The sequence below is a fragment of the Protopterus annectens genome, chromosome 1.part1, assembly GCF_019279795.1.
Source record: "Protopterus annectens isolate FY-2018-M chromosome 1.part1, PAN1.0, whole genome shotgun sequence".
Taxonomy (NCBI): domain Eukaryota; kingdom Metazoa; phylum Chordata; order Ceratodontiformes; family Protopteridae; genus Protopterus; species Protopterus annectens.
The window spans coordinates 1,282,625,708-1,282,652,595 of record NC_056726.1 but is presented as its reverse complement, the minus strand read 5'-3'; the positions used below and the strand labels follow the sequence as shown (position 1 = coordinate 1,282,652,595).

General features: G+C 46.4%; 1 protein-coding gene across 1 annotated transcript in view; it reads left to right on the top strand.

Annotated features, from left to right (window-relative positions):
* KDELR1 (KDEL endoplasmic reticulum protein retention receptor 1) overlaps positions 1-25,616 on the top strand; it is a 219,006-nt gene extending 193,390 nt beyond the window's left edge. The window contains exon 4 of the mRNA XM_044088942.1: positions 25,206-25,616. Coding sequence (XP_043944877.1) covers positions 25,206-25,616 — 411 coding nt within the window. The remainder of the gene's footprint in view (positions 1-25,205) is intronic.
* Positions 25,617-26,888: the final 1,272 nt, after the last annotated feature.

Sequence of the window (26,888 nt, the reverse complement as noted above, 5' to 3'; positions counted from 1 at the left end):
CACAGAAAGGCTTGTGGGGACTCAGAAGCTTACCAACAGTCCTGGATACAGCAAGTCTGTATCTGGACTTGACTAGTTACAGGAAATGCAGGAAACAAGCTTAGATTTTTTTTTTTTTTGTTACAGAAAAGCAGCTAAAACAGCAGTAAATACAATTCAAATTGTAGTGCAGGCCAGCACACCCGAGCGTGTAGCAACACTATGACAAATAGTTAATTTTTAAATTAACAAATGACTAAAAAATGCAGAAGGCAGTAAATTAAAAGGCTACTAACAAGCAGTAATAAGTGCAGAGGATGGAGATGTGCTCTAGAAAGAAGAGGAATGAAGGTCAGCAGGACAAAGACAGAATATATGTGTGTGAATGAGAGGGAGGATAGAGGAATGGTGAGGATGCAAGGAGTAGAGGTGGCGAAGGTGGATGAGTTTAAATACTTGGGGTCACTAGTTCAGAGTAACGGTGAGTGTGGAGGAGAGGTGAAGAAGAGAGTACAGGCAGGATGGAGTGGGTGGAGAAGTGTCAGGAGTGATTTGTGACAGACAAGTACCTGTAAGAGTGAAAGGGAGGGTCTGCAAGAAGGTAGTGAGACCAGCTATGTTATATGGGTTGGAGACAGTGGCATTGACAAAAAGGCAGGAGTTTGAGCTGGATGTGGCAGAATTAAAGATGTTAAGGTTTGCACTGAGTGTGAGGAGGGTGGACAGGATTAGGAATAAGTATATTAGAGGGTCAGCCCAGGTTGGAAGGTTTGGAGACAAGCCAGAAAGGCACAATTACGTTGGTTTGGACATGTGCTGAGGAGGGATGCTGAGTATATTGGGAAAAAGATGCTAAGGATGAAGCTACCAGGTAACAGGAAAAGAGGAAGGCCTAAGATAAGGTTTATGGATGTGGTGAGAGAGGACATGCAGGTGGTTGGTGTGACAGAGCAAGATGCAGAGGACAAGAAGAAATGGAAACAGGTGATCTGCTGTGGCGACCCCTAACGGGAACAGCCGAAAGAAGATGATGATGAGTGAGCAAATGAGTTGGGCCCAGAAGGAGTATCCAAATACAACTCTACAAGAGGGGTGGGCAATTTCAAAGCCACCAACATTAATGCCAAAACAAGAACAGGAAGAGTGGGTGGGGAACTAACTGTAGAGAGACGGCCACAATTTCAATTGAGTAAATATCCAGTGAAAAACACAAATACATTAAATACATTACTATATGCAAAAGAGCAGATAAATGTGCACTTAAATTCACTTATATTGATTTCGGGTAGATGTTAGCTGGCCAAAGTTCTGATACTAAAATGACTGTTGTATATATTGTAAATATGTGACGTTTGGTTTGACAGTTTTTCCAGTAGGGGAAAGATGACATCAGTAAGACTCTTACTGAATAAGAGCATGATGCAAGGAAATGGAGAATATGGGTTAGAAGGAAGCCTAAGAGAAGGGGTGAATCAATCCTTTGGCATTTTTGACTCTCCCAGCAGACATCCGCTGGTGGAATAGTGCCTTACATTCTAAAACACTATTCTAATAGTGCCCATCTCCTAATCAAAACAGGTCAACTGACTTGGTTAAATGGAGGTGGGCACTCCAGTACATTTATCCCATGGGGGTTGAGGTTTGTACCTTGCAAGAAACCCATTTAGATGTAGCAGAAGATAAAACCTTATTTAAAGAGAAATGGAAATGCAAAACCTCTTCCTCTGTATTGCAGTGGCAGGGCTTTGGGGATTATAAGTTTGGTAGCTCACAGATACTCCTTAGAAATTCAGGGTGATCTGGTAGATGTGGAGGGGGGATTTCTGGTAAACTTTCAGGGGTGAAATGTATGATCTGCATTTGCCCCCCCTCCCAATTTTAGGAGGGTGGATTTCAGAGTGTGTGACCTAAATACTGCATTTCTATGAAGGAGTACTAATCTGTCTGAGACTATACTGCAGGCACGTCGACCAGGTACCAGGAAACTAAGGGATGTTGAGTTGTCCCATCTCTGCTTCATTCTTGCTATTTGCGTTCGGAGCCGATCCTTAGCTCTGACTCGGCCTACTTCTATAGGTCGAGATCTGTTTACTGGCTCGAGGCTAACCCTTATCCCAGAATTCCCGGCGTCAGCTACCCAGATCTCGTTTGCTGCTTCAGCTGTGAGGTTGCTTCGTTACTGGCTCAGGCTTAGTATAGTTTTTTTCTATTATAATTGTTTATTCTTCAAAATTTGTCAAGTTTTTGTCTAGATATAGTACTTTATCCCTTATCGCCTTCCTTGTGTGTTGTAGCTTTGTTGGCCGTCACTCCATACTCGGAGGCCTTTCTGTTTCCCCTGAAGTCGTTTAAATTAGAGAGCCCCCATCTTCCCCCCAGGACAGCAGTTTAAATTAAAGGCTTTCCTTTCTTTTCCTTAACTGTATTAAAAAAAATAATAAAAAAAATAAAAAAATTGTTTATTAGTTTAGTAGTGTAAGATGTCTAAAGAGGCCAAAGTTTCTGGCTTCAAAAAGTTTGACATGCTGTCAGAAAATGTCTGACAGATGGGCACACTAGCTGCGTTTGTTGTTTAGGGGCTGTGCACCTGCAGGACTCCTCTATCTGTCATGCATTTAGTCCAAGGGTCCTGCAGGAGCGCAAAAACAAATGAATACTTCGAGGATTATTGAAATTACAGGATTCCCCGGCTAAAGGTTCTCAGCCAGTGAAATCCTCTAAGTCTGTCAAGCCATCGGCTCCATCCTCGGAACCGGCTCTTAGGCTTGAACAACCAAGTCTGTCGGTGCTGACTAGCATCCACAAGTCAACTCATCCTTCGGCTTCAACTGCTACCTCGGCGCCATCTCGGAACCTCAAGCGAGCAAGGTCTCCTTCATTGGAGCCGATCCGCTCGGTGCCATAGTCACCCTTATTAGGAAGTGAACTTAGTCATCGCTCTTCATCCCACTGCTCTTGATCCTCTAGGTTATCGGATCAGGACGTGGAGAGAGTAGTCGGCAGGTTGCTTAAATCACAAGCCCTTGCGAAATTACTCTCCAGCCCACCTCAGCAGGTTGCGGCTCCATCCGCTTCCATCTCCATTCCTCCACCGACTACACTTAGTTTGGAGCCAGAGACCATGGACACGCTGATAGTAGAACCGACCACGCCGATCACCTCCTCTTCGGTTCCGACGTCTGCTCCAATCACCTTGATTGTTCGTCCATCGAGAGATTTGGGCGCCGAAGCTCTCTCTGCTCCGAGGGACGTAGTGGCATCGGACCCTTGTCTCTGAGCAGATGAGCTGTGCTCTCACATCGGCCTCAGAGCTATCATCCTCGATGTGGAGAAGGACTCCCATCTCTTCGGAGCCGGAACTTTCTTTGCCTCGGGGTCGGGATGCCTTCGAGGTTATGCAGTGAGTGTGCTGTCCCCTGAAACAGCACTACTTATCAGCCCCATCGGTGGCTCCTCTTGTGGTGCCTGTGTCGACCTCTGCTCCTCCAGCCCAGAAACGTAGAGAACCTATGCCCCAGGACACCCCATTGGGTGACCCCTCTTCTTCCGAGGCCTCCCCTGATCATTCGGAGGAGCCTCCCTGGAAGAAGTGCAAGAGGAAGCACCTAGACTCCCCTGAGTCTGTCAACTCAGATACAGACCTGGATGAATCGGAATGGTCTCCCTCAGAAGAGGTTTCCTTTTCGGACATCCTTGGAAATGCTTAGGCAGAGGGGGTGACTGGTCTTCCCTAGCCCCTACCGAGGACGAGTCTGTATACCTGGAGGCATTCGGTTCCCGACCCTCCACCTCTTGGGTGTCTCCACCTTTTGATCCACTCATGTCTATAGTGGCTCACAAGACTTGGTCAGCTCCAGATTCTGTGGAACCTACTCAGAGGAGACCAAATAAATTCATAGCAGCCAGCCAGGTCAAACAATTTCTCACTAAAGGTGTGCCAGTAGATGCCATGGTGGTAGCAGCAGCCACCAAGAAAGAGTTAGCCGAAATTTCTTCGTCTGTCCATCCACCAAACAGAGTGTAGGATGATGGACAGATATGGGAAGCAAATGTTTTCCTCTGCAACCTTCTCCATGAGGTCCCGTAATTCTCTCTCATTTTACACAACTTCAAAGGGATCTCCTAAAAGAGCTTGGAGATGCCCTACAAGATCCTGCAGTTGAGGGAGCATCAGCCAAAATAGCTTCCCAGCTTGCGACTCTTAATTCAATAGTCAACTCCTACATGAGGCTGATTTCCTATGCTTGATGGAGGGAGCAGAGCCGCAGGTACAGGAGTGGCTCGCAGGAAACGTGCTTGGCTGTGGCTGTGTCAATTTGCGGAACTCTTTGAGCGTACTTCACAAATACTCCCTTTGATGGCTCCTCGCTTTTTGGGCCTCTGGTGAAAGACGCACTTACCAGGTGTGAGCAGGAAGGCAAGACTCTTTCTGCCGTGGAAGTCCATTTTTCCACTCCTAACAGACCTTATCCCAAAGGTCAGCGTGGTGGAAAGATGTGGTTTCAAAAGTCCCAGGGACCCTTGCCTGACGCACGTGGTGATTTTTTCCCCCAGGGGCAGATGGGGAAATAGTGGCAGACGTTGCCCTCGTGGCAGAGGGGAACCACAAAATCAGGGTGATAGAGAAACTTTCTCTGCCAAACCCTTCCAGCATCCCTGACTGGTTGCCCGACGCCTCACCTCTGGAGGCAGTCGGGGGGGGGGGGGGACTTTCCCTGTACCCAGAAGCCGAGACAAATGGGTACCATCTATCATATCCGGAGGTTACAAAATTCCCTTCCATCAACCCCCTCTAAAGTCAAAGTCCTTCCCAGATGTCCCACGCAATCTAAGGGATCAAGCAGTTATTCAAGTTTCAAAACTGCTAGAAAGAGTCATTCGGGAAGTCCCTGCAGACCAACTAGGATCCGGAACTTGCTGAAGATTCTTTTTAATACCAAAAAAGGCAGGAGACTGGAGACCAATACTGGATGTCAGCAGATTGAACAAATATGTACAAAAAGAAAAGTTCCAGATAGTAACACTGCAGTCCATTCTCCTCTTTCTGGGTCAGGACAACTGGATGTGCGCAATAGATCTGAAGGATGTGTACTACCATATCAGAATGGACGGACTCTCCAGGAGATTTCTTCGCTTTCGGGTAGGGGCCAGTGATTACCAGTTCAGAGCTCTGCACTTTGGTCTCACCACAGCCCCCAGGGTGTTCACCAAATGTATGGCAGTAGTCACGGCTCACCTGACACGTCAAGGATTCCAGGTGTTTCCTTATCTAGACGACTGGCTCCTAACTGCTAACACCAGGCATCAACTCTTAGAGGCACGGGATTATACAATGTCAACCTGCACCCAACTAGGCATTACAGTAAATTTCGAAAAATCTGCCTTGTTGCCCTGTCAATCTGTTACATATATAGGAGCAGAGTTAAACACAAAACAGATGTTTGCAAGGTTACCTCAGGAAAGAGTTTTCTCTCTTCATCAAGTGTCATTTCTAATGCAGAGCAAAAAGATCCAAGTCAGACATGTCCAGCAAGTTCTAGGCTCCATGGCAGCTGCCATTCATCTTGTACCATTAGCGTGTTACCACATGAGTCCTTCAGTGGCTTCTCTTCACGCAGTGGTCCTTCCAGGAACTACCAATGTCTCACATGATCCTGATTACAGAAACATACAAAAGACACCTCTCTTGGTGGATGGTCTTCCCACTGGTGACTCAAGGCAGACCTTTCATTCAACCCCCTCTGGTATCCACAGTGACCACGGATGCCTCCCTGATAGGGTGGGGGGCATTATCTAGGCAGGACAGTCCAAGGCATGTGGCAACCTCACGAGTACCATCTGCATATCAATGTCCTAGAGAGGAGAGCGGTGCTCCTAGTGTTGCAAGCTCTTCAAGACACACTTCCTTCTGGGACTGTTGCAATCCAAACAGACAACATGTCAGTTGTGTGGTACATCAACATGCCGGGTGGGACCAGGTCCTACCCCTTGTGTCGAGAAGCCCTCAAGCTATGGCAATGGGCGATTTCCTCCAAACGTTTTCTGACCGCAACACACATCCCTGGGAAATCAAACGTAATAGCAGACAGGCTCAGCAGGGCTATCCTCGTGCCTCACGAGTGGTCTGTGAATCAGGAAGTTGCGGACCTTATCTTCCGCAAATGGGGCCAGCCTTGCTGTGATCTATTTGCCCCCCCCCCCCAAAACAACAAATGCAGCAGCTACTTCTCCCTGCTTCCTCCTCCAGGTCAAACTCCCAGGGATGCTCTAGTCCACGATTGGCCTCAGGGGACTCCTTTATGCATTTCCCCCTTTTCCAAAACTCCTACAGTAAGCAAAATCGTTGGGTTGCAAAATGATCCTCATTGCCCCCTATTGGCCTTGACGGATATGATTTCCGTTCCTACACCTCCACCTTTTAGACAAGCCTTGGGTTCTGGACCCAGTACCAGATCTGCTGATTCATCAGTCAGGCTGGTTACACCAATCCCTTCAGACTCTCAAGCTCACAGCTTGGTGTTTCCCTTAGCCAGGCTTCCAAGTGTCTCCCCAGCAGTTCGTGATGATATAGTTTCCTCCCATAAGTCAACTACGAGAAAGACTTGTGCTAGCAAATGGAAAAGATTTTCTTACTGGGCAGAATATAGAAACTTAGACCCCTTTTCAGCCCCAGTCCATCAAATTCTAGAATTTCTAGCCAGAGCTTTTTCAGTTGGGTGTGGCTGCTGCTACCATCAGGGTACAACTGGCTGCCATATCTAATTTTCATATTGGAATTCTTAATTCTAGCATGTCTCTGCAAAGCCTTCATGAGAGGAACATCTCTTCTTAGAACCCCAGTGAGAGATTCACCTTCTCCTTGGGATCTCAATTTAGTTTTGACTTCTTTGATTCTGCCTCCCTTTGAACCAGCAGCTTCATGTCCCTTAAAATTTCTTTCTTGGAAAATTTATTTATTTTATTTTACATTTGTTGACTGGGATAGTCCGACTGGATGCATGTCCATTTTCAGTGGAGGCCCGGGGAGAAAAGCTCCAAGGGCAAGCAGATACAGCATTACATATTACAAACAGACAATTTACAGAGATTACATAAGTAAGCAAGTTAAACAAGTTCCACAGGTTAGAGTTAATCCTGAGCGCAAGTCAGGATTAAATTAAATTACACAGTAAACCAGTTAACAGATTTTTTACACATTCTAGAGTGAGTTAACCAGGCTTGATACATTGATATAGCCAGTTAAGTGACAAATGTTGTTTGAGTCTAGTTTTAAATTGACCTAAGGTGGAAAGTAAGGTATCAGCTGGAAGAGAGTTCCAGTATCTACTTAGAGTTTGCAGAGAGAGAGTCACCGGCTGTGTTATTAATTTTGCTAGTCTGAATTAGTAGTTTGTTAGAGGATCGAAGCAGTCTAGGATTGTTATAGGGGGTGATAATATTTTTAAGTGCAGGAGTATTGTCCGGATTATTGAGGATTTTATAGGCCATAATCAGTTGGTTATACTGGATTAGGCTGGGAAGTTCAAGCCACCCAAGCTGATTTGGATTGATGCAATGATGTGTCCTAATAGGCAGCCCAGTGGCAAACCTGGCAATGTGGTTGTAGCAAATTGTGAGTTTAAGGACAGACTTGTTTAAATTCGAGGGTAGAGGGGATGCATACAGAAGGGTTGAAAGAAGGTGAGAGTGAGCTATGGCAATTTTAGCTGGAGGTGTTAGGAAGGCTTTTATTCTGTAAAGTGACCCTAGTTTTTTTATTGATAGTTTTGATAGTTTGGTTAACATGTAGGTCGAATTTTAGATTGTCTATGATGACACCTAATAGTTTTATAGAGGGGTCAGGGGAGATTATTGTGCCATCGTTTGAATTTATGGTAAAGGTGAAAGCGGTAGACCTTCGTGTTGGTGAAAATAACAGCATTTTAGTTTTTTTGGGGATTTAGGATCAGATGATGTTCAGAAAGCCAGTTTTCTATTGTATTAAAAGTGGTCTGGGTAGCTGACCATAACTCTACTGGAGATGTGGCTGAGCAAATCAGAGTAGAGTCATCAGCATATTGGATACAGCTGACTTTTGGGATGACAGTATAAAGGTAGTTAATGAAGATGGAGAACAGCAAGGGCCCTAGTATAGAGCCTTGTTGGTACTCCAAGGGTGTTGGGTAGAAGGTTAGAGAGTTTGTTCTGCCAGAGGACAGCCTGCTGTCGACCATTCAGGTAGGATTGAAACCATTGAAGGGCTCTAGTATCTAGACAGAATGTTTGCAGTGTGTGGATTAAAAGTTGATCAACCATATTGAATGCCTTGGAAAGATCCAAGAAGATGGCTGAGGATATATAATTATTGTTGCGATTATGATTTATGGTGTTGGTAAAGGCTAGGAGGGTTGAAGTAGTGCTGTGATGAGGACGGAGGCCATGCTGTGAGTGTCTGCCATAAGGTGATTCTGGATTAGGTGGTGCATGAGTTGTCTGAATACATTTTTTCATAATCTTTGCAAGTGGAGAAAGTATAGCTATTGGCCTATAATTTGAGAATTCAGTAGAACTGCCTCCTTTGTGAAGTGGAAATACATAGGATATTTTCCAAATGGTGGGAATTTTAGCTTCTACTATGGTTCGATTGATTAGTATTGAGACGGGGTAAGCAATAGCATCAGCTGATTTTTGTAGGTACTCTGCAGGGAGTTGATCAGCAGAAAGTGTAGTGGGTTTTAATTTTTTGATCAAGGTACGGATAAATGAAGTGGCGACTGGTTGGAAGCTGAATGCGAATAGGTTTCTAGGGGTGCTATTTTCAGGACCAGGGGAGCTAGGAGGTAGTTGGCTAGCTAGGGCTTGAATTGTCTCAGAAAAGAATCTGTTAAAACTGTCAAACATCTTCAGGGGTTTTATCAATAGTAGCAGCAGGGAATGGGGTTGAAGTTTGTCCAGGATGTAGTAGATTATTTAAACCTGCCCAAAACTTCTGAGGGTTATTTTGATTTACTGTCTAAATTACTGTAGTATTGTTTTTTTGTCTTACAAAATTGATTTTTTGGTTTAGTTCCTGGATTGCCTGTATTTAATGTGATCTTGAGGGTCTTCAGAAGAACACCTTAAAGCCCATGCTTTGTTTCTAAGGGTAATTTTGAGTTTAGACTCTTTAGAAAGTCATGGCGCAGTTTTTTGCCTTGGTTCTCTTTGAACGAACAGGTGAATGCAAATCAAGGATCTCAAGGAATTTGTTAAAGTATGCTACTGCTTCCTCTAAGGGGAGGTGTTTTAGAATAGACCAGTTACATGAGTTTAGTTCTTGTTGGAATTTGACAGGGTCAAAGTTTTTATTGTTTCTAACCTTTCTGAGTAAGGGTTGTTGGGAATTAATGGTTTTGTGCTTAATTACATATGTGAGAAGGTGATCGCTTAGGCCATCAAGGAGGGTACCAGAGGTGTACAGTTGGGGGGGGTGAATATTTGAGTACCCAGTCAAGTATGCTTTCCTTTTGGTTGGGTTTACCTATCCTGATAGGGGTGGATATAATTTGTGTAAATCCATGCAGGTTAATATGGGTGGTTGGGGATTCAGAGGAACCAGGTGCCCCAGTCTATGTTAGTCTCCCAAGTAGTAGGGTTTCTTGGGGGTAGTGACATGATAGCCAGTGCAGGATATCTTCAAGTGTAGATATATTGTTACCTGGGGGAATGTACATACGGATGATATCAATGCATTTATTTTTATTAAGTTGCAATTTGGTGGCAAGAATCTGAGAGATTAATCTGAGGTGGTTGTATTACATCTATGGTGACATTCAACTCAGATTTAGTACAGCTGCCTCCTCCCTCCTTCCTCGAAGCATGATCCAGCCTGTGTATGTTGTACCCAGGTGGTAACACTTGTCTTTAGTGTTAGGTTTTAACCAGGTTTCAGATAAACAGAGGCTCTCAGGGGAGTGGACATCCAGAAGTGCATGCAATTTATGTACCTTGTTATTAATGCTTCTAATATTGAGATGACAGGCTAGGAGAGAGTGAGTTAGTTAATGGCCTATTAATTGTAGGGTTGTAGCTTAGATTGCAAGTAGAGGGGGTATGTGTATCTGAAGTGGGTGGGCCAGGGTTGGGGTGAATATCACCACCAAGTATTAGGTTGAGTCTATACTTGGTGATGAACTTCAGGAATTTGTTTTAGTTTGTGGTAGTGTTTGGATCTAGAGCTTATGTGCCTGGGAAACGCTTTCTTGTTGCTATTACCTCAGCTAGACTTGTTTCAGAACTCCAAGCACTCTGTGTTCGTCCTCCATGTATGGTGTTTCACAAAGATAGAGTTTCTGTGAGAACCAACCCATCCTTCATACCAAAAGTCTGTTCAGAAAACAATTTAAATCAATCCACTGATCTCCCCGTCTTCTTTCCCAATCATAGCAACAAGGCAGAATGCAGTCTTCACCAACTGGATATGCACATACGATTACGTTTTTACCTCCATAGGACCAAAGAGCTAAGAGAGTCAGACCAATTATTTCTCTCCTATGCTCACAATAAGCAAGGCCTTCCAGTTTCTTAGGGGACCTTATCCAAATGGTTATCTGACACCATTGCCTTTATTTATCAGTTAAGACTTAAACATCTACCAGCAAAACCAAAAGGTCATTCTACTAGAGCATTAGCCACTTTTGTAGCCTTTCAGTCTAAATTGCCCATAGACTCAATTTGTGCAGCTGCTACTTGGGCAAACCCTCATACCTTTATCTCTCATTACAAAGTGGATGTGGTCTCCCAGAGCAGGGCTTCCTTTGGTTCCATTGTTCTGAAGAGTCTGTTCTAATGAGCCACCCGGGGTCTTTAGGTGCTAGGGACACTGTCCCAAACAGCAAGAACGAAGGCGAGATGGGACAACTTAACATAAAGGTTATGTACCTACCAATAACGTTCCATGTTAGTTGTCCTTCATCTCACCTTCCTTCTTGCGTCCCCCCCTCCTTCCCCCTTCCTGGAGGATTGAGAGGAGTTCACTATGGTTTCACTGGGTGATTTCCTTTTTTCTTGGTTCACATGCCAGGTAATTTTATGACAGTTTACTCTGATCTTTTATTTTGGTAAATCAGTTTTTTAGGCTACTGGTTACTTTATATGTCTGGTGTGCACTATCTCAAATGAGATCTGGGTAGCTGGCGCTGGGCATTCTGGGATAAGGGTTAACCTCGAGCCAGTAAATAGCTCTTGAGCTATAGAAGTAGGCAGAGTCAGAGCAGAGGATCGGCTCCGAACCCAAACAGCAAGAAGGAAGGCGAGATGAAGGACAACTAACATGGAATGTTATGGTAGGTACATAACGTCTTTTTCCTAGGGTAGGTCCGTATGTTGATAGATATGTAGTTGTGCATGGGAGTGCTCTGCTACATTATTCATTTAGAGCAAGCAAAATAGGAACAGCAACTAGGCTGGAAAAGGTATATATCGGGGATAAATTTGTATGCAGTTAACTTTTGAAGTACTAGCAAATCTGAAGTAAACTTCATTTGTTCATCAACCTGTGGGTATCTGATCCGAATCGGATCCGAGCCGGCAGCTTTATTCAGCTAAGATCCGAGCTCCAAGCTCCTCCCTCTTACCCATAACCCCCTGCCATCCTCCTCAGTCCTCGGATCTCGTTTGCCGCGGCTTATTCAAGCAACTAGAATGAGTTCCAGGCGTAGGATTTCGTGAGTTTTTGAAGAAAATTTTCCTCTGTTTTTTTACCTAGTTTTAGTTTAACTGTTAGCGAGTGAGTGTTGTTCCCTTTTGTACTTGTTTTAGCCAAGTTTTTGTGTTAAATCTTTATATTTTCTCGGTTTACTAGTCTCCCTCTTCCCTCTTCCCGTGTGTGTGAAGGTGTGTTTGGGTTAGGCCCTTGTTACAATTATGGCAGAGTCCCCTAAAACTTTCTTCTCTAAATGCACCGAGTGTGGCCATAAGCTATCCCCGGCGGATGGCCACACTCCTGTGTGTTACCTGCCTTGGGGTTGACCACCTTTCTTCGGGCTGCACGATTTGTGCAGCCTTCAACCCCAGGGCTTTGAGGGATAGGAGGTCGAAGCTGGTTCTGGCGGGACTTCTGCCCCCGAACTCGGCATAGTCCTCTTCTCCCTTGGCACCGGCTGCTACCGCAACAGTTCCGCCTGCCATCCCTGCTCCCCTGGCCGGGGCTCACCCTCCCACCGAGGCCCAGGAGAAGGAGGAGAGGGAATCTAGGAGGGAGAGAAAAAAGGACAAGCACCACAAGCGGCGAGCCGAAGCTTCCTCTTCAGCTCCGCCAGCGAAGCAGCTAGTCTCTCCTAGGGCCTCCTGGCCTTCTTCCCGGTTCCATTCCTCCCCGTTTTTCTCTGGGGCCGGAGGAGGAGGAGACCCAGTTGCCTTCGAGGTCTTCGAGGCGTCACTCCAGGCCTGCCTCGGTGGCCTCATCAAGGTATACAAGAAGCTTGTCAGATGCAGATATGGACCGGATGATGCGTAGGTTTCTCCAGGCCCAACTGCAGATGGGAGTAATCCTGCCTCTCCCCCCTCCGTGGGGGAGCTCGACCCCCTTTTATGCCCCGATTGCTCCTTCTCCAACCCACTTCTGGGGTTTGGAGCCGTCTGATCCAGGCAGCATCAGAGCCGGGGGAGGCTCGGCGCCGATGGTACTCCCTTCTTCGGCTCCGACCGTACCCTCAAGCTTATTGGGTCCATTTTCAGATCCGAGCTCTCGGAGCCGTGAGCTTCAGATTCAGAGGTGTTAGTGTGTCTTCGGCTCCGTCTCGGTTGGAGCACACTGGCCCTTCGGATTCGAATGCATCGGCACCGGCTCCGGTCTGCACCTCCGATCCGAAGGGGCTGCTCTCTGAGCTTAGAGCAGTTCTCCTTCGGCGTTCGATGTTGTGGCGAGGGTTTTGTCGAGGGACTCGAGGCCCCAGGCTCCTGCTGCGGTTCCACCCATCACTCCCTCTCAGGCGGGCCTACCTTCCATCACCCGGCCCCAGGGACAGCCTGTGCCTACGTTCCAGATGGTTCACTTAGAGGAACAGGATGTGGTTGGTGAGGCATCCTCTGACAGCCCCCCCCCCCCCCCAGAGGAGGTTCCTCACAAACGTAAATGCAAGAGAAGGCACTTGGACTCACCTGAGTCCCTGACAGAGGACACGGACTTAGAGGAAGGGGAAGGTTCCCCAAGGTCACCCCCTCGAGGACGTCTCCTTCAGAGACATTATGGAAATGCTTCGTATTAGAGGGGGGGTGGTCAGCCCAAAAGCCTTCCTCCGATGAGTCTGTGTTTCTGGAGACGTTTGACGCAGGCCCATCTACCTCTTGGGTGTCCCCTCCAGCCGATCCCCTGGTAGATCTGATTACTACCAGGGCATGGAAGGAACTGGACACTGTGGAGCCCATACCAAAGAGACCTGACAAAATTCTTAGCCCACCCACAGACGGGACGGTTTGGAGCAAGAATGCTTCAGTAAATGCCATGTTGGTGGTGGCGGCTGCCACCAAGAAGGAACTGGCCTAGGAGAGTTCCTCAGTCCATCCACCCGACAAGGAGTCCCGGACGATGGACTGCATAGGGAAGTGGATGTTTGCTTCAGCCACCTTCTCTGTAAGGTCGCTTAACTACATGGCACATGTCATATGACTCCAGCGGGATCTTGTCAAGGAATACGAGGGTCGCCCCAGAGTCCATGTCGGCTGAGGATAAGAAAGTATTCTCAGCCCGAATGGCCACTCGTAAGTCCATTTCGAATACTTCTATGCATCTCCTTTCCCATGCCACGGAAGGAGCTGCTATAGCTAGGGGAGCGGGCATTGTCTTACGGAGGCATGCCGGGCTCCACCTCTGCGACTTTGCAGAACCCTTCAAGACGTCCTTCGCAAATGCCCATTTTGACGGCTCTTCGCTGTTTGGCAAGACAGTCTGCGACACGCTAGTCCAGAGCGAGAAAGACGGGAAGACGTCTGCCGTCGGAGTCCACTTCTCGGCTCTCCAAAGGTCCTTCTCCAGGAACCAACGGGACAAAAGAAGATGTGGTTCCGGAAATCTCAACAGTCCCGTTTGCTCCGGACCCCTTGTCCTTCAGAGACTGAGGAGGACAGGGTGGACGTTGGCCCAGAGGCAGAGGGGGTCCAAAGAATTTCAGGTAGAGAGCCTTTTTCGGATTGGCCCGCGCAGAAACCCTGGGGGGTTACCCAACTGCTCCACTCTGGAGGCAGTCGGGGGGGCGCTTCTCGAGGCACCTAGCAGTTTGGGAGTCCATTACAACGGATCGCTGGGTGCTTCGAATCATACCCAGAGGTTACACTATCCCCTTCCTGAATCGCCCTCTCAGACCCCGGAGCCTCCCGATGTCCCACACAAGGGAGGCAGCAGCCAGAAATAAAGCAGCTGCTAGAAAAAGGAGCAATCCAGCCCGTCCCCTAGACCAGTCCGGATTAGGCTTCTACTCCAGGTTCTTTTTGGTGCCAAAAAAGCCGGGGGACTTGAGACCAATCCTCGACCTGTCCTTTCTGAACCTAGCGGTCGCCAAAGAAAAATTCCGGATGATCACCATTCAATCCATTCTCCCACTCCTACAGGAGAACGACTGGATGTGCTCTGTAGACCTCAAGGATGCATGCTACCACATTTTAATGGACAGACGATCCAGGAGGTTTCTCCGCTTCCGGCTGGGAGCCAGTCACTATTAGTTCAGGGTCCTGCCCTTTGGTCTCACCACAGCCCCCAGGGTGTTCACCAAAGTGATGGCAGTTGTAGCGGCCCACCTGAGGCTTCAGGGGATACAGGTCTTTCCGTACTTAGACGACTGGCTCCTGATCACCCCCGACAGGCATCTACTCTGTTCAGCCAGGAATTACTTCCTTCACTTGGCCTCTCATCTGGGAATTTCTATCCATCTCAAGAAGTCCTCCCTTCAGCCAACTCGGACCTTAGATTTCATAGGAGCCAGGATAGATGCAAACCTCTTGAGGGCCTTTCTAACTCCAGGCAGGCTTCGAACCTTGACATTCCATGTGATGGCTCTCCTACAATCCCCGAGCCCCCCAGCGGAATTGGTCCTGAGGGCAGTAAGTTCCATGGCGGCTGCCATCAATGTTTCACCATTCGCTCGTCTAAACATGAGGATCCTGCAGTGGACATTGCAGGTCCAATGGTCTATTCTGCAACATCCGCTAAGTATGACTATTCCCCTCAGCAATGTTTGCAAGAGGTCCCTACTCTGGTGGATCCAATCCTTGGATCTCCGGGAAGGGTGTCCCTTTGCTATGACCCCACCCCAAGCCACAATGACCACGGACGCTTCTCGCCTCGGGTGGTGGGGGGCACTGCATGGGCAGAACCGTCCAAGGCACGTGGACACACTCAGAGACCTTGTTGCACATCAATGTCCTGGAGATGAGGGCGGTGCTGTTGGCGTTGTAAGCACTCCAGGCCCTTCTTCCCTCAGGGACAATTGTGATTCAATCAGACAACATGTCTGTAGTCTGGTATATCAAAAAACGGGGGAACCAGATCCTATCCGCTGTGTCGAGTGGCCATGAGAGTTTGGGAATGGGTGATCTCCAACCGCTTTCTCATAGCAACGCACTTTCCGGGTCGGTCCAACATTTTGCCGGACAAGCTGAGTCGACCCATCCTCTCACCTTACAGTGGTCTCTGAACCCGAGTAGCGAAGCAGATCTTCAAGTGGAGTCAACCTTGCTGCGATCTTTTCGAGTCACCTTGAACAAAGTGCAGCGAGTACCGCTCTACTTCTCCCACCAGGGAATCCCCAGAGACGCTCTAGTCCGTGCTTGACCATCCAGTCTACTATATGCTTATCCACCTCTTCCCCTCATGGTAAGATTCTTGCAGAAAGCTTCGTCAGTTGAGGAGCAGTGTGATCCTCATAGCCCCATTCTGGCCTCGTCAAACGTGGTTCCCTTGCCTATGGTCTCATCACGATCCTCCATAGATCTGATTACTACCAGGGCATGGAAGGAACTGGACACTGTGGAGCCCATACCAAAGAGACCTGACAAAATTCTTAGCCCACCCACAGACGGGACGGTTTGGAGCAAGAATGCTTCAGTAAATGCCATGTTGGTGGTGGCGGCTGCCACCAAGAAGGAACTGGCCTAGGAGAGTTCCTCAGTCCATCCACCCGACAAGGAGTCCCGGACGATGGACTGCATAGGGAAGTGGATGTTTGCTTCAGCCACCTTCTCTGTAAGGTCGCTTAACTACATGGCACATGTCATATGACTCCAGCGGGATCTTGTCAAGGAATACGCAGGGTCGCCCCCAGAGTCCATGTCGGCTGAGGATAAGAAAGTATTCTCAGCCCGAATGGCCACTCGTAAGTCCATTTCGAATACTTCTATGCATCTCCTTTCCCATGCCACGGAAGGAGCTGCTATAGCTAGGGGAGCGGGCATTGTCTTACGGAGGCATGCCGGGCTCCACCTCTGCGACTTTGCAGAACCCTTCAAGACGTCCTTCGCAAATGCCCATTTTGACGGCTCTTCGCTGTTTGGCAAGACAGTCTGCGACACGCTAGTCCAGAGCGAGAAAGACGGGAAGACGTCTGCCGTCGGAGTCCACTTCTCGGCTCTCCAAAGGTCCTTCTCCAGGAACCAACGGGACAAAAGAAGATGTGGTTCCGGAAATCTCAACAGTCCCGTTTTGCTCCGGACCCCTTGTCCTTCAGAGACTGAGGAGGACAGGGTGGACGTTGGCCCAGAGGCAGAGGGGGTCCAAAGAATTTCAGGTAGAGAGCCTTTTTCGGATTGGCCCGCGCAGAAACCCTGGGGGGTTACCCAACTGCTCCACTCTGGAGGCAGTCGGGGGGGCGCTTCTCGAGGCACCTAGCAGTTTGGGAGTCCATTACAACGGATCGCTGGGTGCTTCGAATCATACCCAGAGGTTACACTATCCCCTTCCTGAATCGCCCTCTCAGACCCCGGAGCCTCCCCGATGTCCCACACAAGGGAGGCAGCAGCCGCAGAAATAAAGCAGCTGCTAGAAAAAAGGAGCAATCCAGCCCGTCCCCCTAGACCAGTCCGGATTAGGCTTCTACTCCAGGTTCTTTTTGGTGCCAAAAAAGCCGGGGGACTTGAGACCAATCCTCGACCTGTCCTTTCTGAACCTAGCGGTCGCCAAAGAAAAATTCCGGATGATCACCATTCAATCCATTCTCCCACTCCTACAGGAGAACGACTGGATGTGCTCTGTAGACCTCAAGGATGCATGCTACCACATTTTAATGGACAGACGATCCAGGAGGTTTCTCCGCTTCCGGCTGGGAGCCAGTCACTATTAGTTCAGGGTCCTGCCCTTTGGTCTCACCACAGCCCCAGGGTGTTCACCAAAGTGATGGCAGTTGTAGCGGCCCACCTGAGGCTTCAGGGATACAGGTCTTTCCGTACTTAGACGACTGGCTCCTGATCACCCCCGACAGGCATCTACTCTGTTCAGCCAGGAATTACTTCCTTCACTTGGCCTCTCATCTGGGAATTTCTATCCATCTCAAGAAGTCCTCCCTTCAGCCAACTCGGACCTTAGATTTCATAGGAGCCAGGATAGATGCAAACCTCTTGAGGGCCTTTCTAACTCCAGGCAGGCTTCGAACCTTGACATTCCATGTGATGGCTCTCCTACAATCCCCGAGCCCCCCAGCGGAATTGGTCCTGAGGGCAGTAAGTTCCATGGCGGCTGCCATCAATATTTCACCATTCGCTCGTCTAAACATGAGGATCCTGCAGTGGACATTGCAGGTCCAATGGTCTATTCTGCAACATCCGCTAAGTATGACTATTCCCCTCAGCAATGTTTGCAAGAGGTCCCTACTCTGGTGGATCCAATCCTTGGATCTCCGGAAGGTGTCCTTTGCTATGACCCCACCCCAAGCCACAATGACCACGGACGCTTCTCGCCTCGGGTGGTGGGGGGCACTGCATGGGCAGAACCGTCCAAGGCACGTGGACACACTCAGAGACCTTGTTGCACATCAATGTCCTGGAGATGAGGGCGGTGCTGTTGGCGTTGTAAGCACTCCAGGCCCTTCTTCCCTCAGGGACAATTGTGATTCAATCAGACAACATGTCTGTAGTCTGGTATATCAAAAAACGGGGGAACCAGATCCTATCCGCTGTGTCGAGTGGCCATGAGAGTTTGGGAATGGGTGATCTCCAACCGCTTTCTCATAGCAACGCACTTTCCGGGTCGGTCCAACATTTTGGTGGACAAGCTGAGTCGAACCATCCTCTCACCTTACGAGTGGTCTCTGAACCCGAGAGTAGCGAAGCAGATCTTCAAGTGGAGTCAACCTTGCTGCGATCTTTTCGAGTCACCTTCGAACGCAAAGTGCAGCGAGTACTTCGCTCTACTTCTCCCACCAGGGGAATCCCCCAGAGACGCTCTAGTCCGTGCTTGACCATCCAGTCTACTTTATGCTTATCCACCTCTTCCCCTCATGGTAAGATTCTTGCAGAAAGCTCGTCAGTTGAGGAGCAGTGTGATCCTCATAGCCCCATTCTGGCCTCGTCAAACGTGGTTCCCTTGCCTATGGTCTCATCTGGTCGATCCTCCATAGATTCTGAATCCCACTCAGGATCTGATTTCTCACCCCCTGGAATTGACAACTCCAAACCTGGGCAATCTCAAGCTCACAGCTTGGTTGATCAGTTCCAATCATAGGTAGGACTCCCGGTATCTCCTCTTCTGTCAAAGCTATTCTAGTAGCTGCTCATAAACCTTCTACCAGGAAGGTCTATAAGAGCAAATGGAAACGTTTTTCGATCTGGGCGGAACATAGACATATGGACCCCTTTACAGCCCCGATAACAGCTGTATTAGAGTTTTTGTCGTACCTATTCGATCAAGGTGCCAGCTCATCCACCGTCAAAGTCCAATTAGCAGCAATTTCACACTTTCATGTGGGAAGTGATCTCAGTTCATTAGCTTCTTCCAAGATCCGCAAAAATTTTGTTAAGGGTACTTTCCTGTTAAGGCCTCCTGTGAAGGATGCAGTCCCTCTGTGGGATTTAACCCTTGTTCTTCAGGCTGTTACCGCCCCCCCCCTTTGAACCTGCAGCTTTGGTGGATCTTAAATACTTATCTTGGAAGACGGCCTTTCTCATTGCCATCACTTTAGCCAGAAGGGTTTCGGAGCTTCAAGCCCTTTGAGCCAAACCTCCATATCTGGTCTTCCATAAAGATGGTTTCCCTCAGGACCAATCCCTCCTTCTTACCTAAAGTCGCCTCCGAGTCCAGCATTAATCAATGTATCAATTTGCCAGTTTTTTCCCAAATTATCAAAACAAAGGTGAATACAAATTACACTCTTTAGATGTGCAAAGACAATTGAGGTTCTATTTGCACAGGACTGCTGGTCATAGAAAATCTGAGCAACTCCTTGTATCCTTCGCGAAACCCTTTTTGGGTAAACCTGTGTCAAAAGCTACATTGTCCAGATGGATTTCACAATGTGTACTTCTTGCATATAAGAGTTCTGGCCAACCCAGAACCTGTCTGAGTTCACGCCCATTCTACTCTTATCGATTTCAACTTCTGCTGCCTTTTGGTCCAGGGTGTCCTTGGATGATATTTGTTCTGCAGCCACTTGGGCTTCATCCCATACCTTTATTACACATTACAAGCTGGATTTAATTTCCAGAGGAAGGGCGTCCTTTGGCTCTGCAGTGCTCCGGAATATTCTTCCATGAGGACCTCCCAAGTTTAGGTAGCTGGAGACTCTGTCCCACAGGTTGATGAACAAATGAAGTTAACTACTTCAGATAAAGAAGTTATGTACTTACCATTACGTTCCATCTGAGTAGGTAACTTCATTTGTCAGCAACCAGCCCCCCTCCGTCCCCCTAACCTGTAGCTCGTCTTTTTAGGACCTTGTGTCCTCTGTACCAGATAACATCAGGTTAGGAAGTTTAGTTGATCTTGATTGTAGTAGGTTATAACGCTAAGCAAACTCTATCTGAGGACTGAGGAGGATGGTAGGGGGTTATGGGTAAGAGGGAGGAGCTTGGAGCTCGGATCTTAGCTGAGTAAAGCTGCCGGCTCTGATCCGATACCCACGGGTTGCTGACGAAGTTACCTACTCGGATGGAACGTTATGGTAAGTACATAACTTTTCTGACCATTCTCCAATACAGGTAGGTTTGGCACTTAGTTTTGGCCCCACGTTAGACAGACACTTGAGGTTTCCATTTTGCTATCGTAAAACACATTTCAGGAGCCAGGTGCAAAATATGTTGCAAAAGGATCTAAGGGAAGCAGAGGGTGCAGAAGTGAATTTTAATAAATATGATGGTATCAAAGAAAGGATTACAAATCAAATAGAGAGGACTGACATCTAATTCAAAAGATGTAAAGTTTTAAAATGTCAAAACCCATAGGATCGAGACCATGTGTTTAACTAACATTTTAAAATAATGAAAACCTAGAAACAAAACAATGTTTTGTAGGGGGCAAGCCTCTCCACACCACCAGAGTCCCAAGTAATTATAAATATATAGAGACATCTCCAAAGTAGCTCTGCATCAGGGAAAAGGGCACATTCTGTAATCCCTGCTGTACCACAATTTGTCAAAACACCTCTGTTTTAAAATGTTGTTCATATAGTCTCGGCCATATGGGTTTCACCATTTTAAAACTTCAAACTTTTGAACTAAACTCAAGGACTAGAGAAGAGTACCAGTAAGTTGAGTGACTGCTAAGGTAGTGGAGAGAGCCAGGCAGGAAGTATTTAAGGAGTCCGGGGTTGGAGGTAGATGAGACTTCTAGATGCTCTGCATCAACGACCATTAAATTTAATGGCTAAGAATTGGGATCTCTACTTGTCTAGCATTTTTTTCAGGGATTCACCCTGATAGCATATACTCACCAGTAGATTGAGACAACAAAAAGCAAGACAAAAAGAGCAGTTATATTCAGATAAAAAAGGAAGAACATGAACCTGATGAGGTACTAAATGATTTTTACATGCAATTTCACCTCCCTGTTTGTGGCTCAAACTTTCCCTGACCCCCTTACACAGAAATGGAAAACTTAGCAGATTGACTGTGTGGAAGCATTCTTGAAGCCTGGGCCTCCTCCTGTAGAGTCTAGTATTTCTGGTAATTGGATATTGTTATGGTGTATGGGCAAAGGTAAGGGTATATGGGGTTATTTCTGCTCTAAGGAAGTGATTTGCGTGGGTGTCTGGGCCATCAGTTGGGACACTTGCCTGAAGGAAGATCCATATTCTAGATCAGTTGAATGTCCTAAAAGATATTTGAAAACCAGCCATTCTTCCCTCTTCCACACCTTTGGCTTCATTGAAGCAGTGTTCATGTAGCTTTCTCAGGAAGTAGTGCACTTCAGAGTTTAGCTTGTTTCTGTTTGCTGTCTAGGAGAATACAGTGCTACCCATGTTCTGTTCATTCCCAGCCAGTCAAGGGAGAATGGGAAGAAGCTTCTTGGTAGAATTGGTTAAATGTTGTCTTGTGCAGCCATTTCCCTTGCATGCTTTGCTTCCCAGTGAAGGGTCATGTATAAAGGTAACAAAAAGCGCGCACACATACACATACACAAACCCCACACACACATCTTTCAGGTAAGACATTAAACAATGTCCCAAATGACAGAGTTGCTTGTAGCTTGAGTGGATGCTAAAGATCCCACAACACTTAACTTAAAGTAGAATGTTTCCTTGTGCACTTCCCTAGTCAGCACGATGTCCACCTCTGGTCTCCCATGAAAAGATATTGGCTTAGTAGTAACTTGGTCAACAAAGGCTAAAATTAAAAAAAAGTAAAATCACCCTTCGTGTCTTTTAGCAGTTTAAAAGAGCATGTCTGTAAGCTCATGGAGTATTGATCTCCCCAAAGTCTCGATGTCCATATGGTCTCTGGCAGTATGGCAAGATGGTACCTGTTTGGTCAGTAGAGCACCACAGAGAGATAAGAGACTGCAGTAAGCATTTCATGTTGTGTATGTACAAGGCCAAGTGGAAAGAATTCTGTGTTGTGACCAAGGAATATTGTCTTCATATTTCTCACAAGTGTCTGGCCCATCATGGGTTACGTTTAATCTGGACTGTGGTTGTTCGTGATCTTGTATGTGTATGCTACATCAGCATAATTTGTGGGAGACTGCTCTCTTGCTAATGTATGTGTATGTAAGACCAAAGAGTTTCTGAAGGTGAATCCTTCATCTGCAGTCTCCATCGAGTGTCAAATCGAAGTTTGCTTTCTGAAAGTTGATTTTCTTGATGGATTTCACTTCATCTGGTGGATTTTCAAGCTTTTATGTGCAAATAACATTTCCTTGGGTTTCACAGTGACTAAATTTCTCTCTGGTCCCGTCTTATTTTTTGTTCCCTGATTATTTCCAAGTTGTTGCTCAGGTTCATAGGTTGGTACTAGGCTATCAGCCCCAGGGCCTATACAAGCCCTAGTGATAATTCCCTGGCTATTTCTTCCCACAGTATTTACTTCCCTGGTGAATTTCCTATCTCCCATCCAATCATCAAGGTTCCTTTTGAAGAGTGCCAAAGAGGCACTCTATTTGACATGTATGGGCAGTCTGTATCCCTCCAGCATGTTTTGTTCATTGTGATTACAAGGTTTAGATCCCTGGAGCGTGTGTCTGAGGGATTGGGATTTCTTTGTGTAGCATGCCCAACAGCTCTGGGTTTGACATGGCCTTGTATGTTAAGCAGAGATTGCCCCTGAGTAGACTATATGTGACAAGAGTATAGGTGGAGGTTTTTTTTAGACATTTCAGCATAGGGCATCTGCTTTAGGCCTTTGATTCTTTTAGTGAGGTATTTCTGCGGCCTTTCCAGTTGTTGCAGATGTCTTGAGAGGTACATACCAAATGGGGCATTATACTCTGTAATGGGTCTAATCAGTGATGAGTACAGTGTCCTTCTTTCTGGATGAAAAGCCTTATTGATGGTGTGCCACCCAGAAGGATTTCCTGACTGTTGTGGCGATGTGGTTATCGAAGGTGAGACCACTGTCCACCTGAGTCCCTAAGTCTCATCACACTTTCGGTGTTTAGTGTACTGCCACCTATGTGGTAATTCACAGGTACATGTTTTTCCCTAAAGGGGATAACTATACATTTCTTGGCATTGAGCTTGAGCCCATGGCTCTGGCACCAAGCAGCTGTTTCTGCAAGGCCCTTTTGTAGAATATCCACATCATTTAGGGATTCAATAATGGCTACCAGTTTGCAGTCATCTGCGAACTTTGTTAGCCAGAGTCCCTTAGTGTTGGCCTGTACTTCAGAGAAGTAGATGCCAAACAAGAGCGGTCCCAGGACTGAACCCTGAAGTTAGTCCACTTGTCACTTGTCTGGAGCTGGATTTGGAGTCTGCTACTTTTAATGTGTGGGTTCTGTCAGTAAGTCAGTTGGCAACTCATCAAGTGACGTAAGGATTAATGCCCAGCTTAGTATGTTTATCTGTGATTCGAGTGGGGGATGATGTCAAAGGCCTTGGTGTGGCCCAGATAGGCTGTGTGGACCACCTTACCCTTGTCCATGGCTCCGGTTCAGGAGACAACATCGGCCCTTCATGAACCCAAACTACTTGGGGTCCAGTGTTTGAAGGTTGCCAGTGTCTTTGTTAGAAGTTCCATGGCCTTGCAGATCAGGCTTATCAGACTGATGGGGTGGTAGTTTCCAGGATCCAAGGTGGATCCCCCCTTGTGGAGTTGGATAACTGTAGCTTTGCGCCACTCAGTGGGCATGAAGCCTGAGGTTAGGCTAAAATTAAACCTAACAGGTCAGGTGGTGTATTTGGTTTACTATCATTATGTCGAACGTCAAAACAATTTTCATTCAACATATTGAAAGTAAACCATGAAGATTAAAAAAACGAACAGGACACAATGTCGAATCTGCTGATCAAATTCAGCAAATTCGACATAGTTTCCGAACACGTCACATGATGTCAGTATAGGAGCTACCGTAAACAAAACTCCTATAGCTGACATCACGTTTTTGCAAGGGGGCAAGCCACCCTGCACCCCCCACACCCCTGCTAACTTATCTATTCCAGTGCTGTGATCGCACTACAGTGAGGTAAGGGATGAGTTTCCCAATCTGCATTGTACCGTGATCTCTGTACATTTCTTCAAATTTATATTAGCGAATGCACAGTGCATTCACTAATTTAAACATTCAAACATTGAGATGTTCAAGCAGATGAACATTCAAACGTGTGTTTCGAATTTCCATCTACGAACATCTCAACATTGCTATTTTGATAGTAAACTGGGTGTATTTATATCCCATTATTCTTTTCAGCTGCTGAAACCAAAGGGAGTATGTACTGTATATGTTGTATGTGCACTTCAATTGTAGTTGTACCTCTGTAGGTTCTCTGAATACAGGAAAATGACCCAATTATTTTTTTGTTCCCTTTTATTCTGGCAAGGTGTTCATTTAGCAAACTTCCCCTTTCCAAGTAGATCAAGCGAATTCCCATTTCAGTCAGTGAAATGACTGTTAGGGCTTTAGTCACATTGGTGATGGGATGTGTCTTGGGAGTGGGTGAGGGCTGCATCTAGTGCATCTTTCGGGAATCTTCCCACCGTTACCATCTGTTTGTCATTCCATGTCATTTTATTTAAACAGTGCAGTTTTGATCTCCAGTCCAGGAGTAAGATGCATTTCCTATTCTGCGGTCTCCAGGCTTTCGAGCTACTTTCTCACTGGTCTTTGAGAGAACTTGGGATTCTGCTCAGTAATGAGTTAACTGGGGGAGGAGGGCACTCCAATTAAAATGCAGTAGATATTAGACTCCATCTTCAAAGGGGCCCTATGTAAGGAGTAGGTCATTCCTTCCAGCCTTTCCCTTTGCATGAGCAGTGCAGGAACTGGACTGCAGCATTAGTTCTGAAAATACAGACTGTCATGGTCTAGATGCAGCCCCCTCTCCTCATCTGAGTGAAGTCAGGAACTGAAGGGCCCTGGCAGTTCTCTTACCTTTTCAGCCATGGAACAGGTGTACCATGTGGACAGTAAAGAGTGTTGTGCATGTGCAAAGTGCAAGAACTTTAATTGCCCTGGAAGGTGACTTAAATATGTACCCAAGTATTTCATCTGTAGCAGAAAGCCGTTTTGAGTACTCTTAGCATTATTAATGATGTGTATTTATGTAACTGTGCTTTAACACTGGATAACAGAAATGATTTCTGGTGAGTTAATTTATTGTGAAAATAAACTTTTTTTTTCATTGTTTTTGTATCAGATATTGTGGACTTTTTCCATCTACTTGGAGTCTGTGGCTATTCTTCCACAGTTGTTTATGGTGAGCAAGACGGGGGAAGCAGAATCCATCACCAGTCACTATCTATTTGCTTTGGGTCTCTACCGTGCACTCTACATCTTTAACTGGATCTGGCGATACTACTATGATTCCTTCTTTGACTTGATTGTCATTGGGGCTGGTATTGTCCAGACTATATTGTACTGTGACTTTTTCTACCTCTATATCACAAAAGGTAAGACTAAAACGTTTTCAGTGATGAGGCAGTTTACGAGAGACCAGCACTTGGTGAAGCACCTCTGCCATTATCACGTATACAGATGCCATATTTGCCTAAGGAGATTGCAGAAAATAAAAGGGTTGACTTTGTTTTACAACAGCTTGTTGGAATAGTAGTGCAATGAGTTGTGAAATAATTGTCTGTGGTACCAGGTGATGAAGGCCTGACTGTAGCCCGAGCTGAGTTCTGTTAGTGGATCTAAATGCTGAAAGAATTTGCCTGGAGGGATAGGCGTGAAAGGCCAAAGCGGTCTTTCCCATCCTAGAAGAGGCAGGCAGCATTTCTGCAATACTTCCACTTTTTTAAATTTCTCCAAATATTTTAGGTTTCTAATAGCATGATGGGAATGGACCCCATTCCTAAGTCAAACTACGATTAAAGTTCATGAAATTTGTATTGTTTCACTCTGTCAGCCAAAAGTGCTCTTCACAGCACCCACAGTGTGCCCAGTAATGACGACTCCTGTAAGTCGTACGGAGATGCATGTATTGGTAGCATATCTAAATATGATTCTAGACTCTCTAAAAGACTCGTTGCTCCTACTACTATTGGAACTATCTGGTTATCCTTCTTCCACATTGTTCTTGTTTCTGCTTGCAAATCCTGATAATTTCTCTCTCTCTCTTTGTGCAGGACACTAGTCACTGGGTGTGGTAATTTCGATTTTCAATGTTACTTTTGTCTTCTTTTCTTGGACCACTACATCTGGTTTTCTAGCAGCTATCTTTTGAACTGTTGGTAATGGATGATTCCGTGTGATGTAAACTTCATCATTTTTTATGATGCTTTGTGGCTCGTGTTTCCAGTGTGTTTTAGCCACTTCAATAACGTAATGTTTGCACAATCCCCAATGCAGCAGTCTCACCACATTATTAAGCCTTTCAATATGCAGTCTGTCTGCCATTAGTATGTTGCACCCAGCAACAAGGTGTGCAACTGTTTCCAATTCTGTTTTGCAAAACCTACATTTGTCTTTCTCCCACATGTTCAGTAGACTTTGTAAACGGTGTACGTAGCCCACTCTTGGGCCGCCAATATTAACCTTTCATCTCTTTGTTTAAATTCACCTCTCCTTAGCCATTTCTGTGTTCGTTCCTGATCAACATGAAGTTCTTCCAGAAATTCTTTTTTCTCCATTTCTTGCCTTCTCATCTGGTGGTTCACCTTATATTCTTTCTTTTATTTTTTGGCACATTCAGTTGCTGCCTGATTTCAATCTACTTCTGGTTTGATATCCATTCATGCTTGATGCCAATAGGCTTTTGCTAGATTAAGCAGAGAAGTCATCTTAGATTTATTCTCCTCATGTTTCAAAATTTTCACTACATTTGGGTCTTGATCAGCAGATGTGTGGAGTCCCACGATTGCAAATCTATACATGTAAT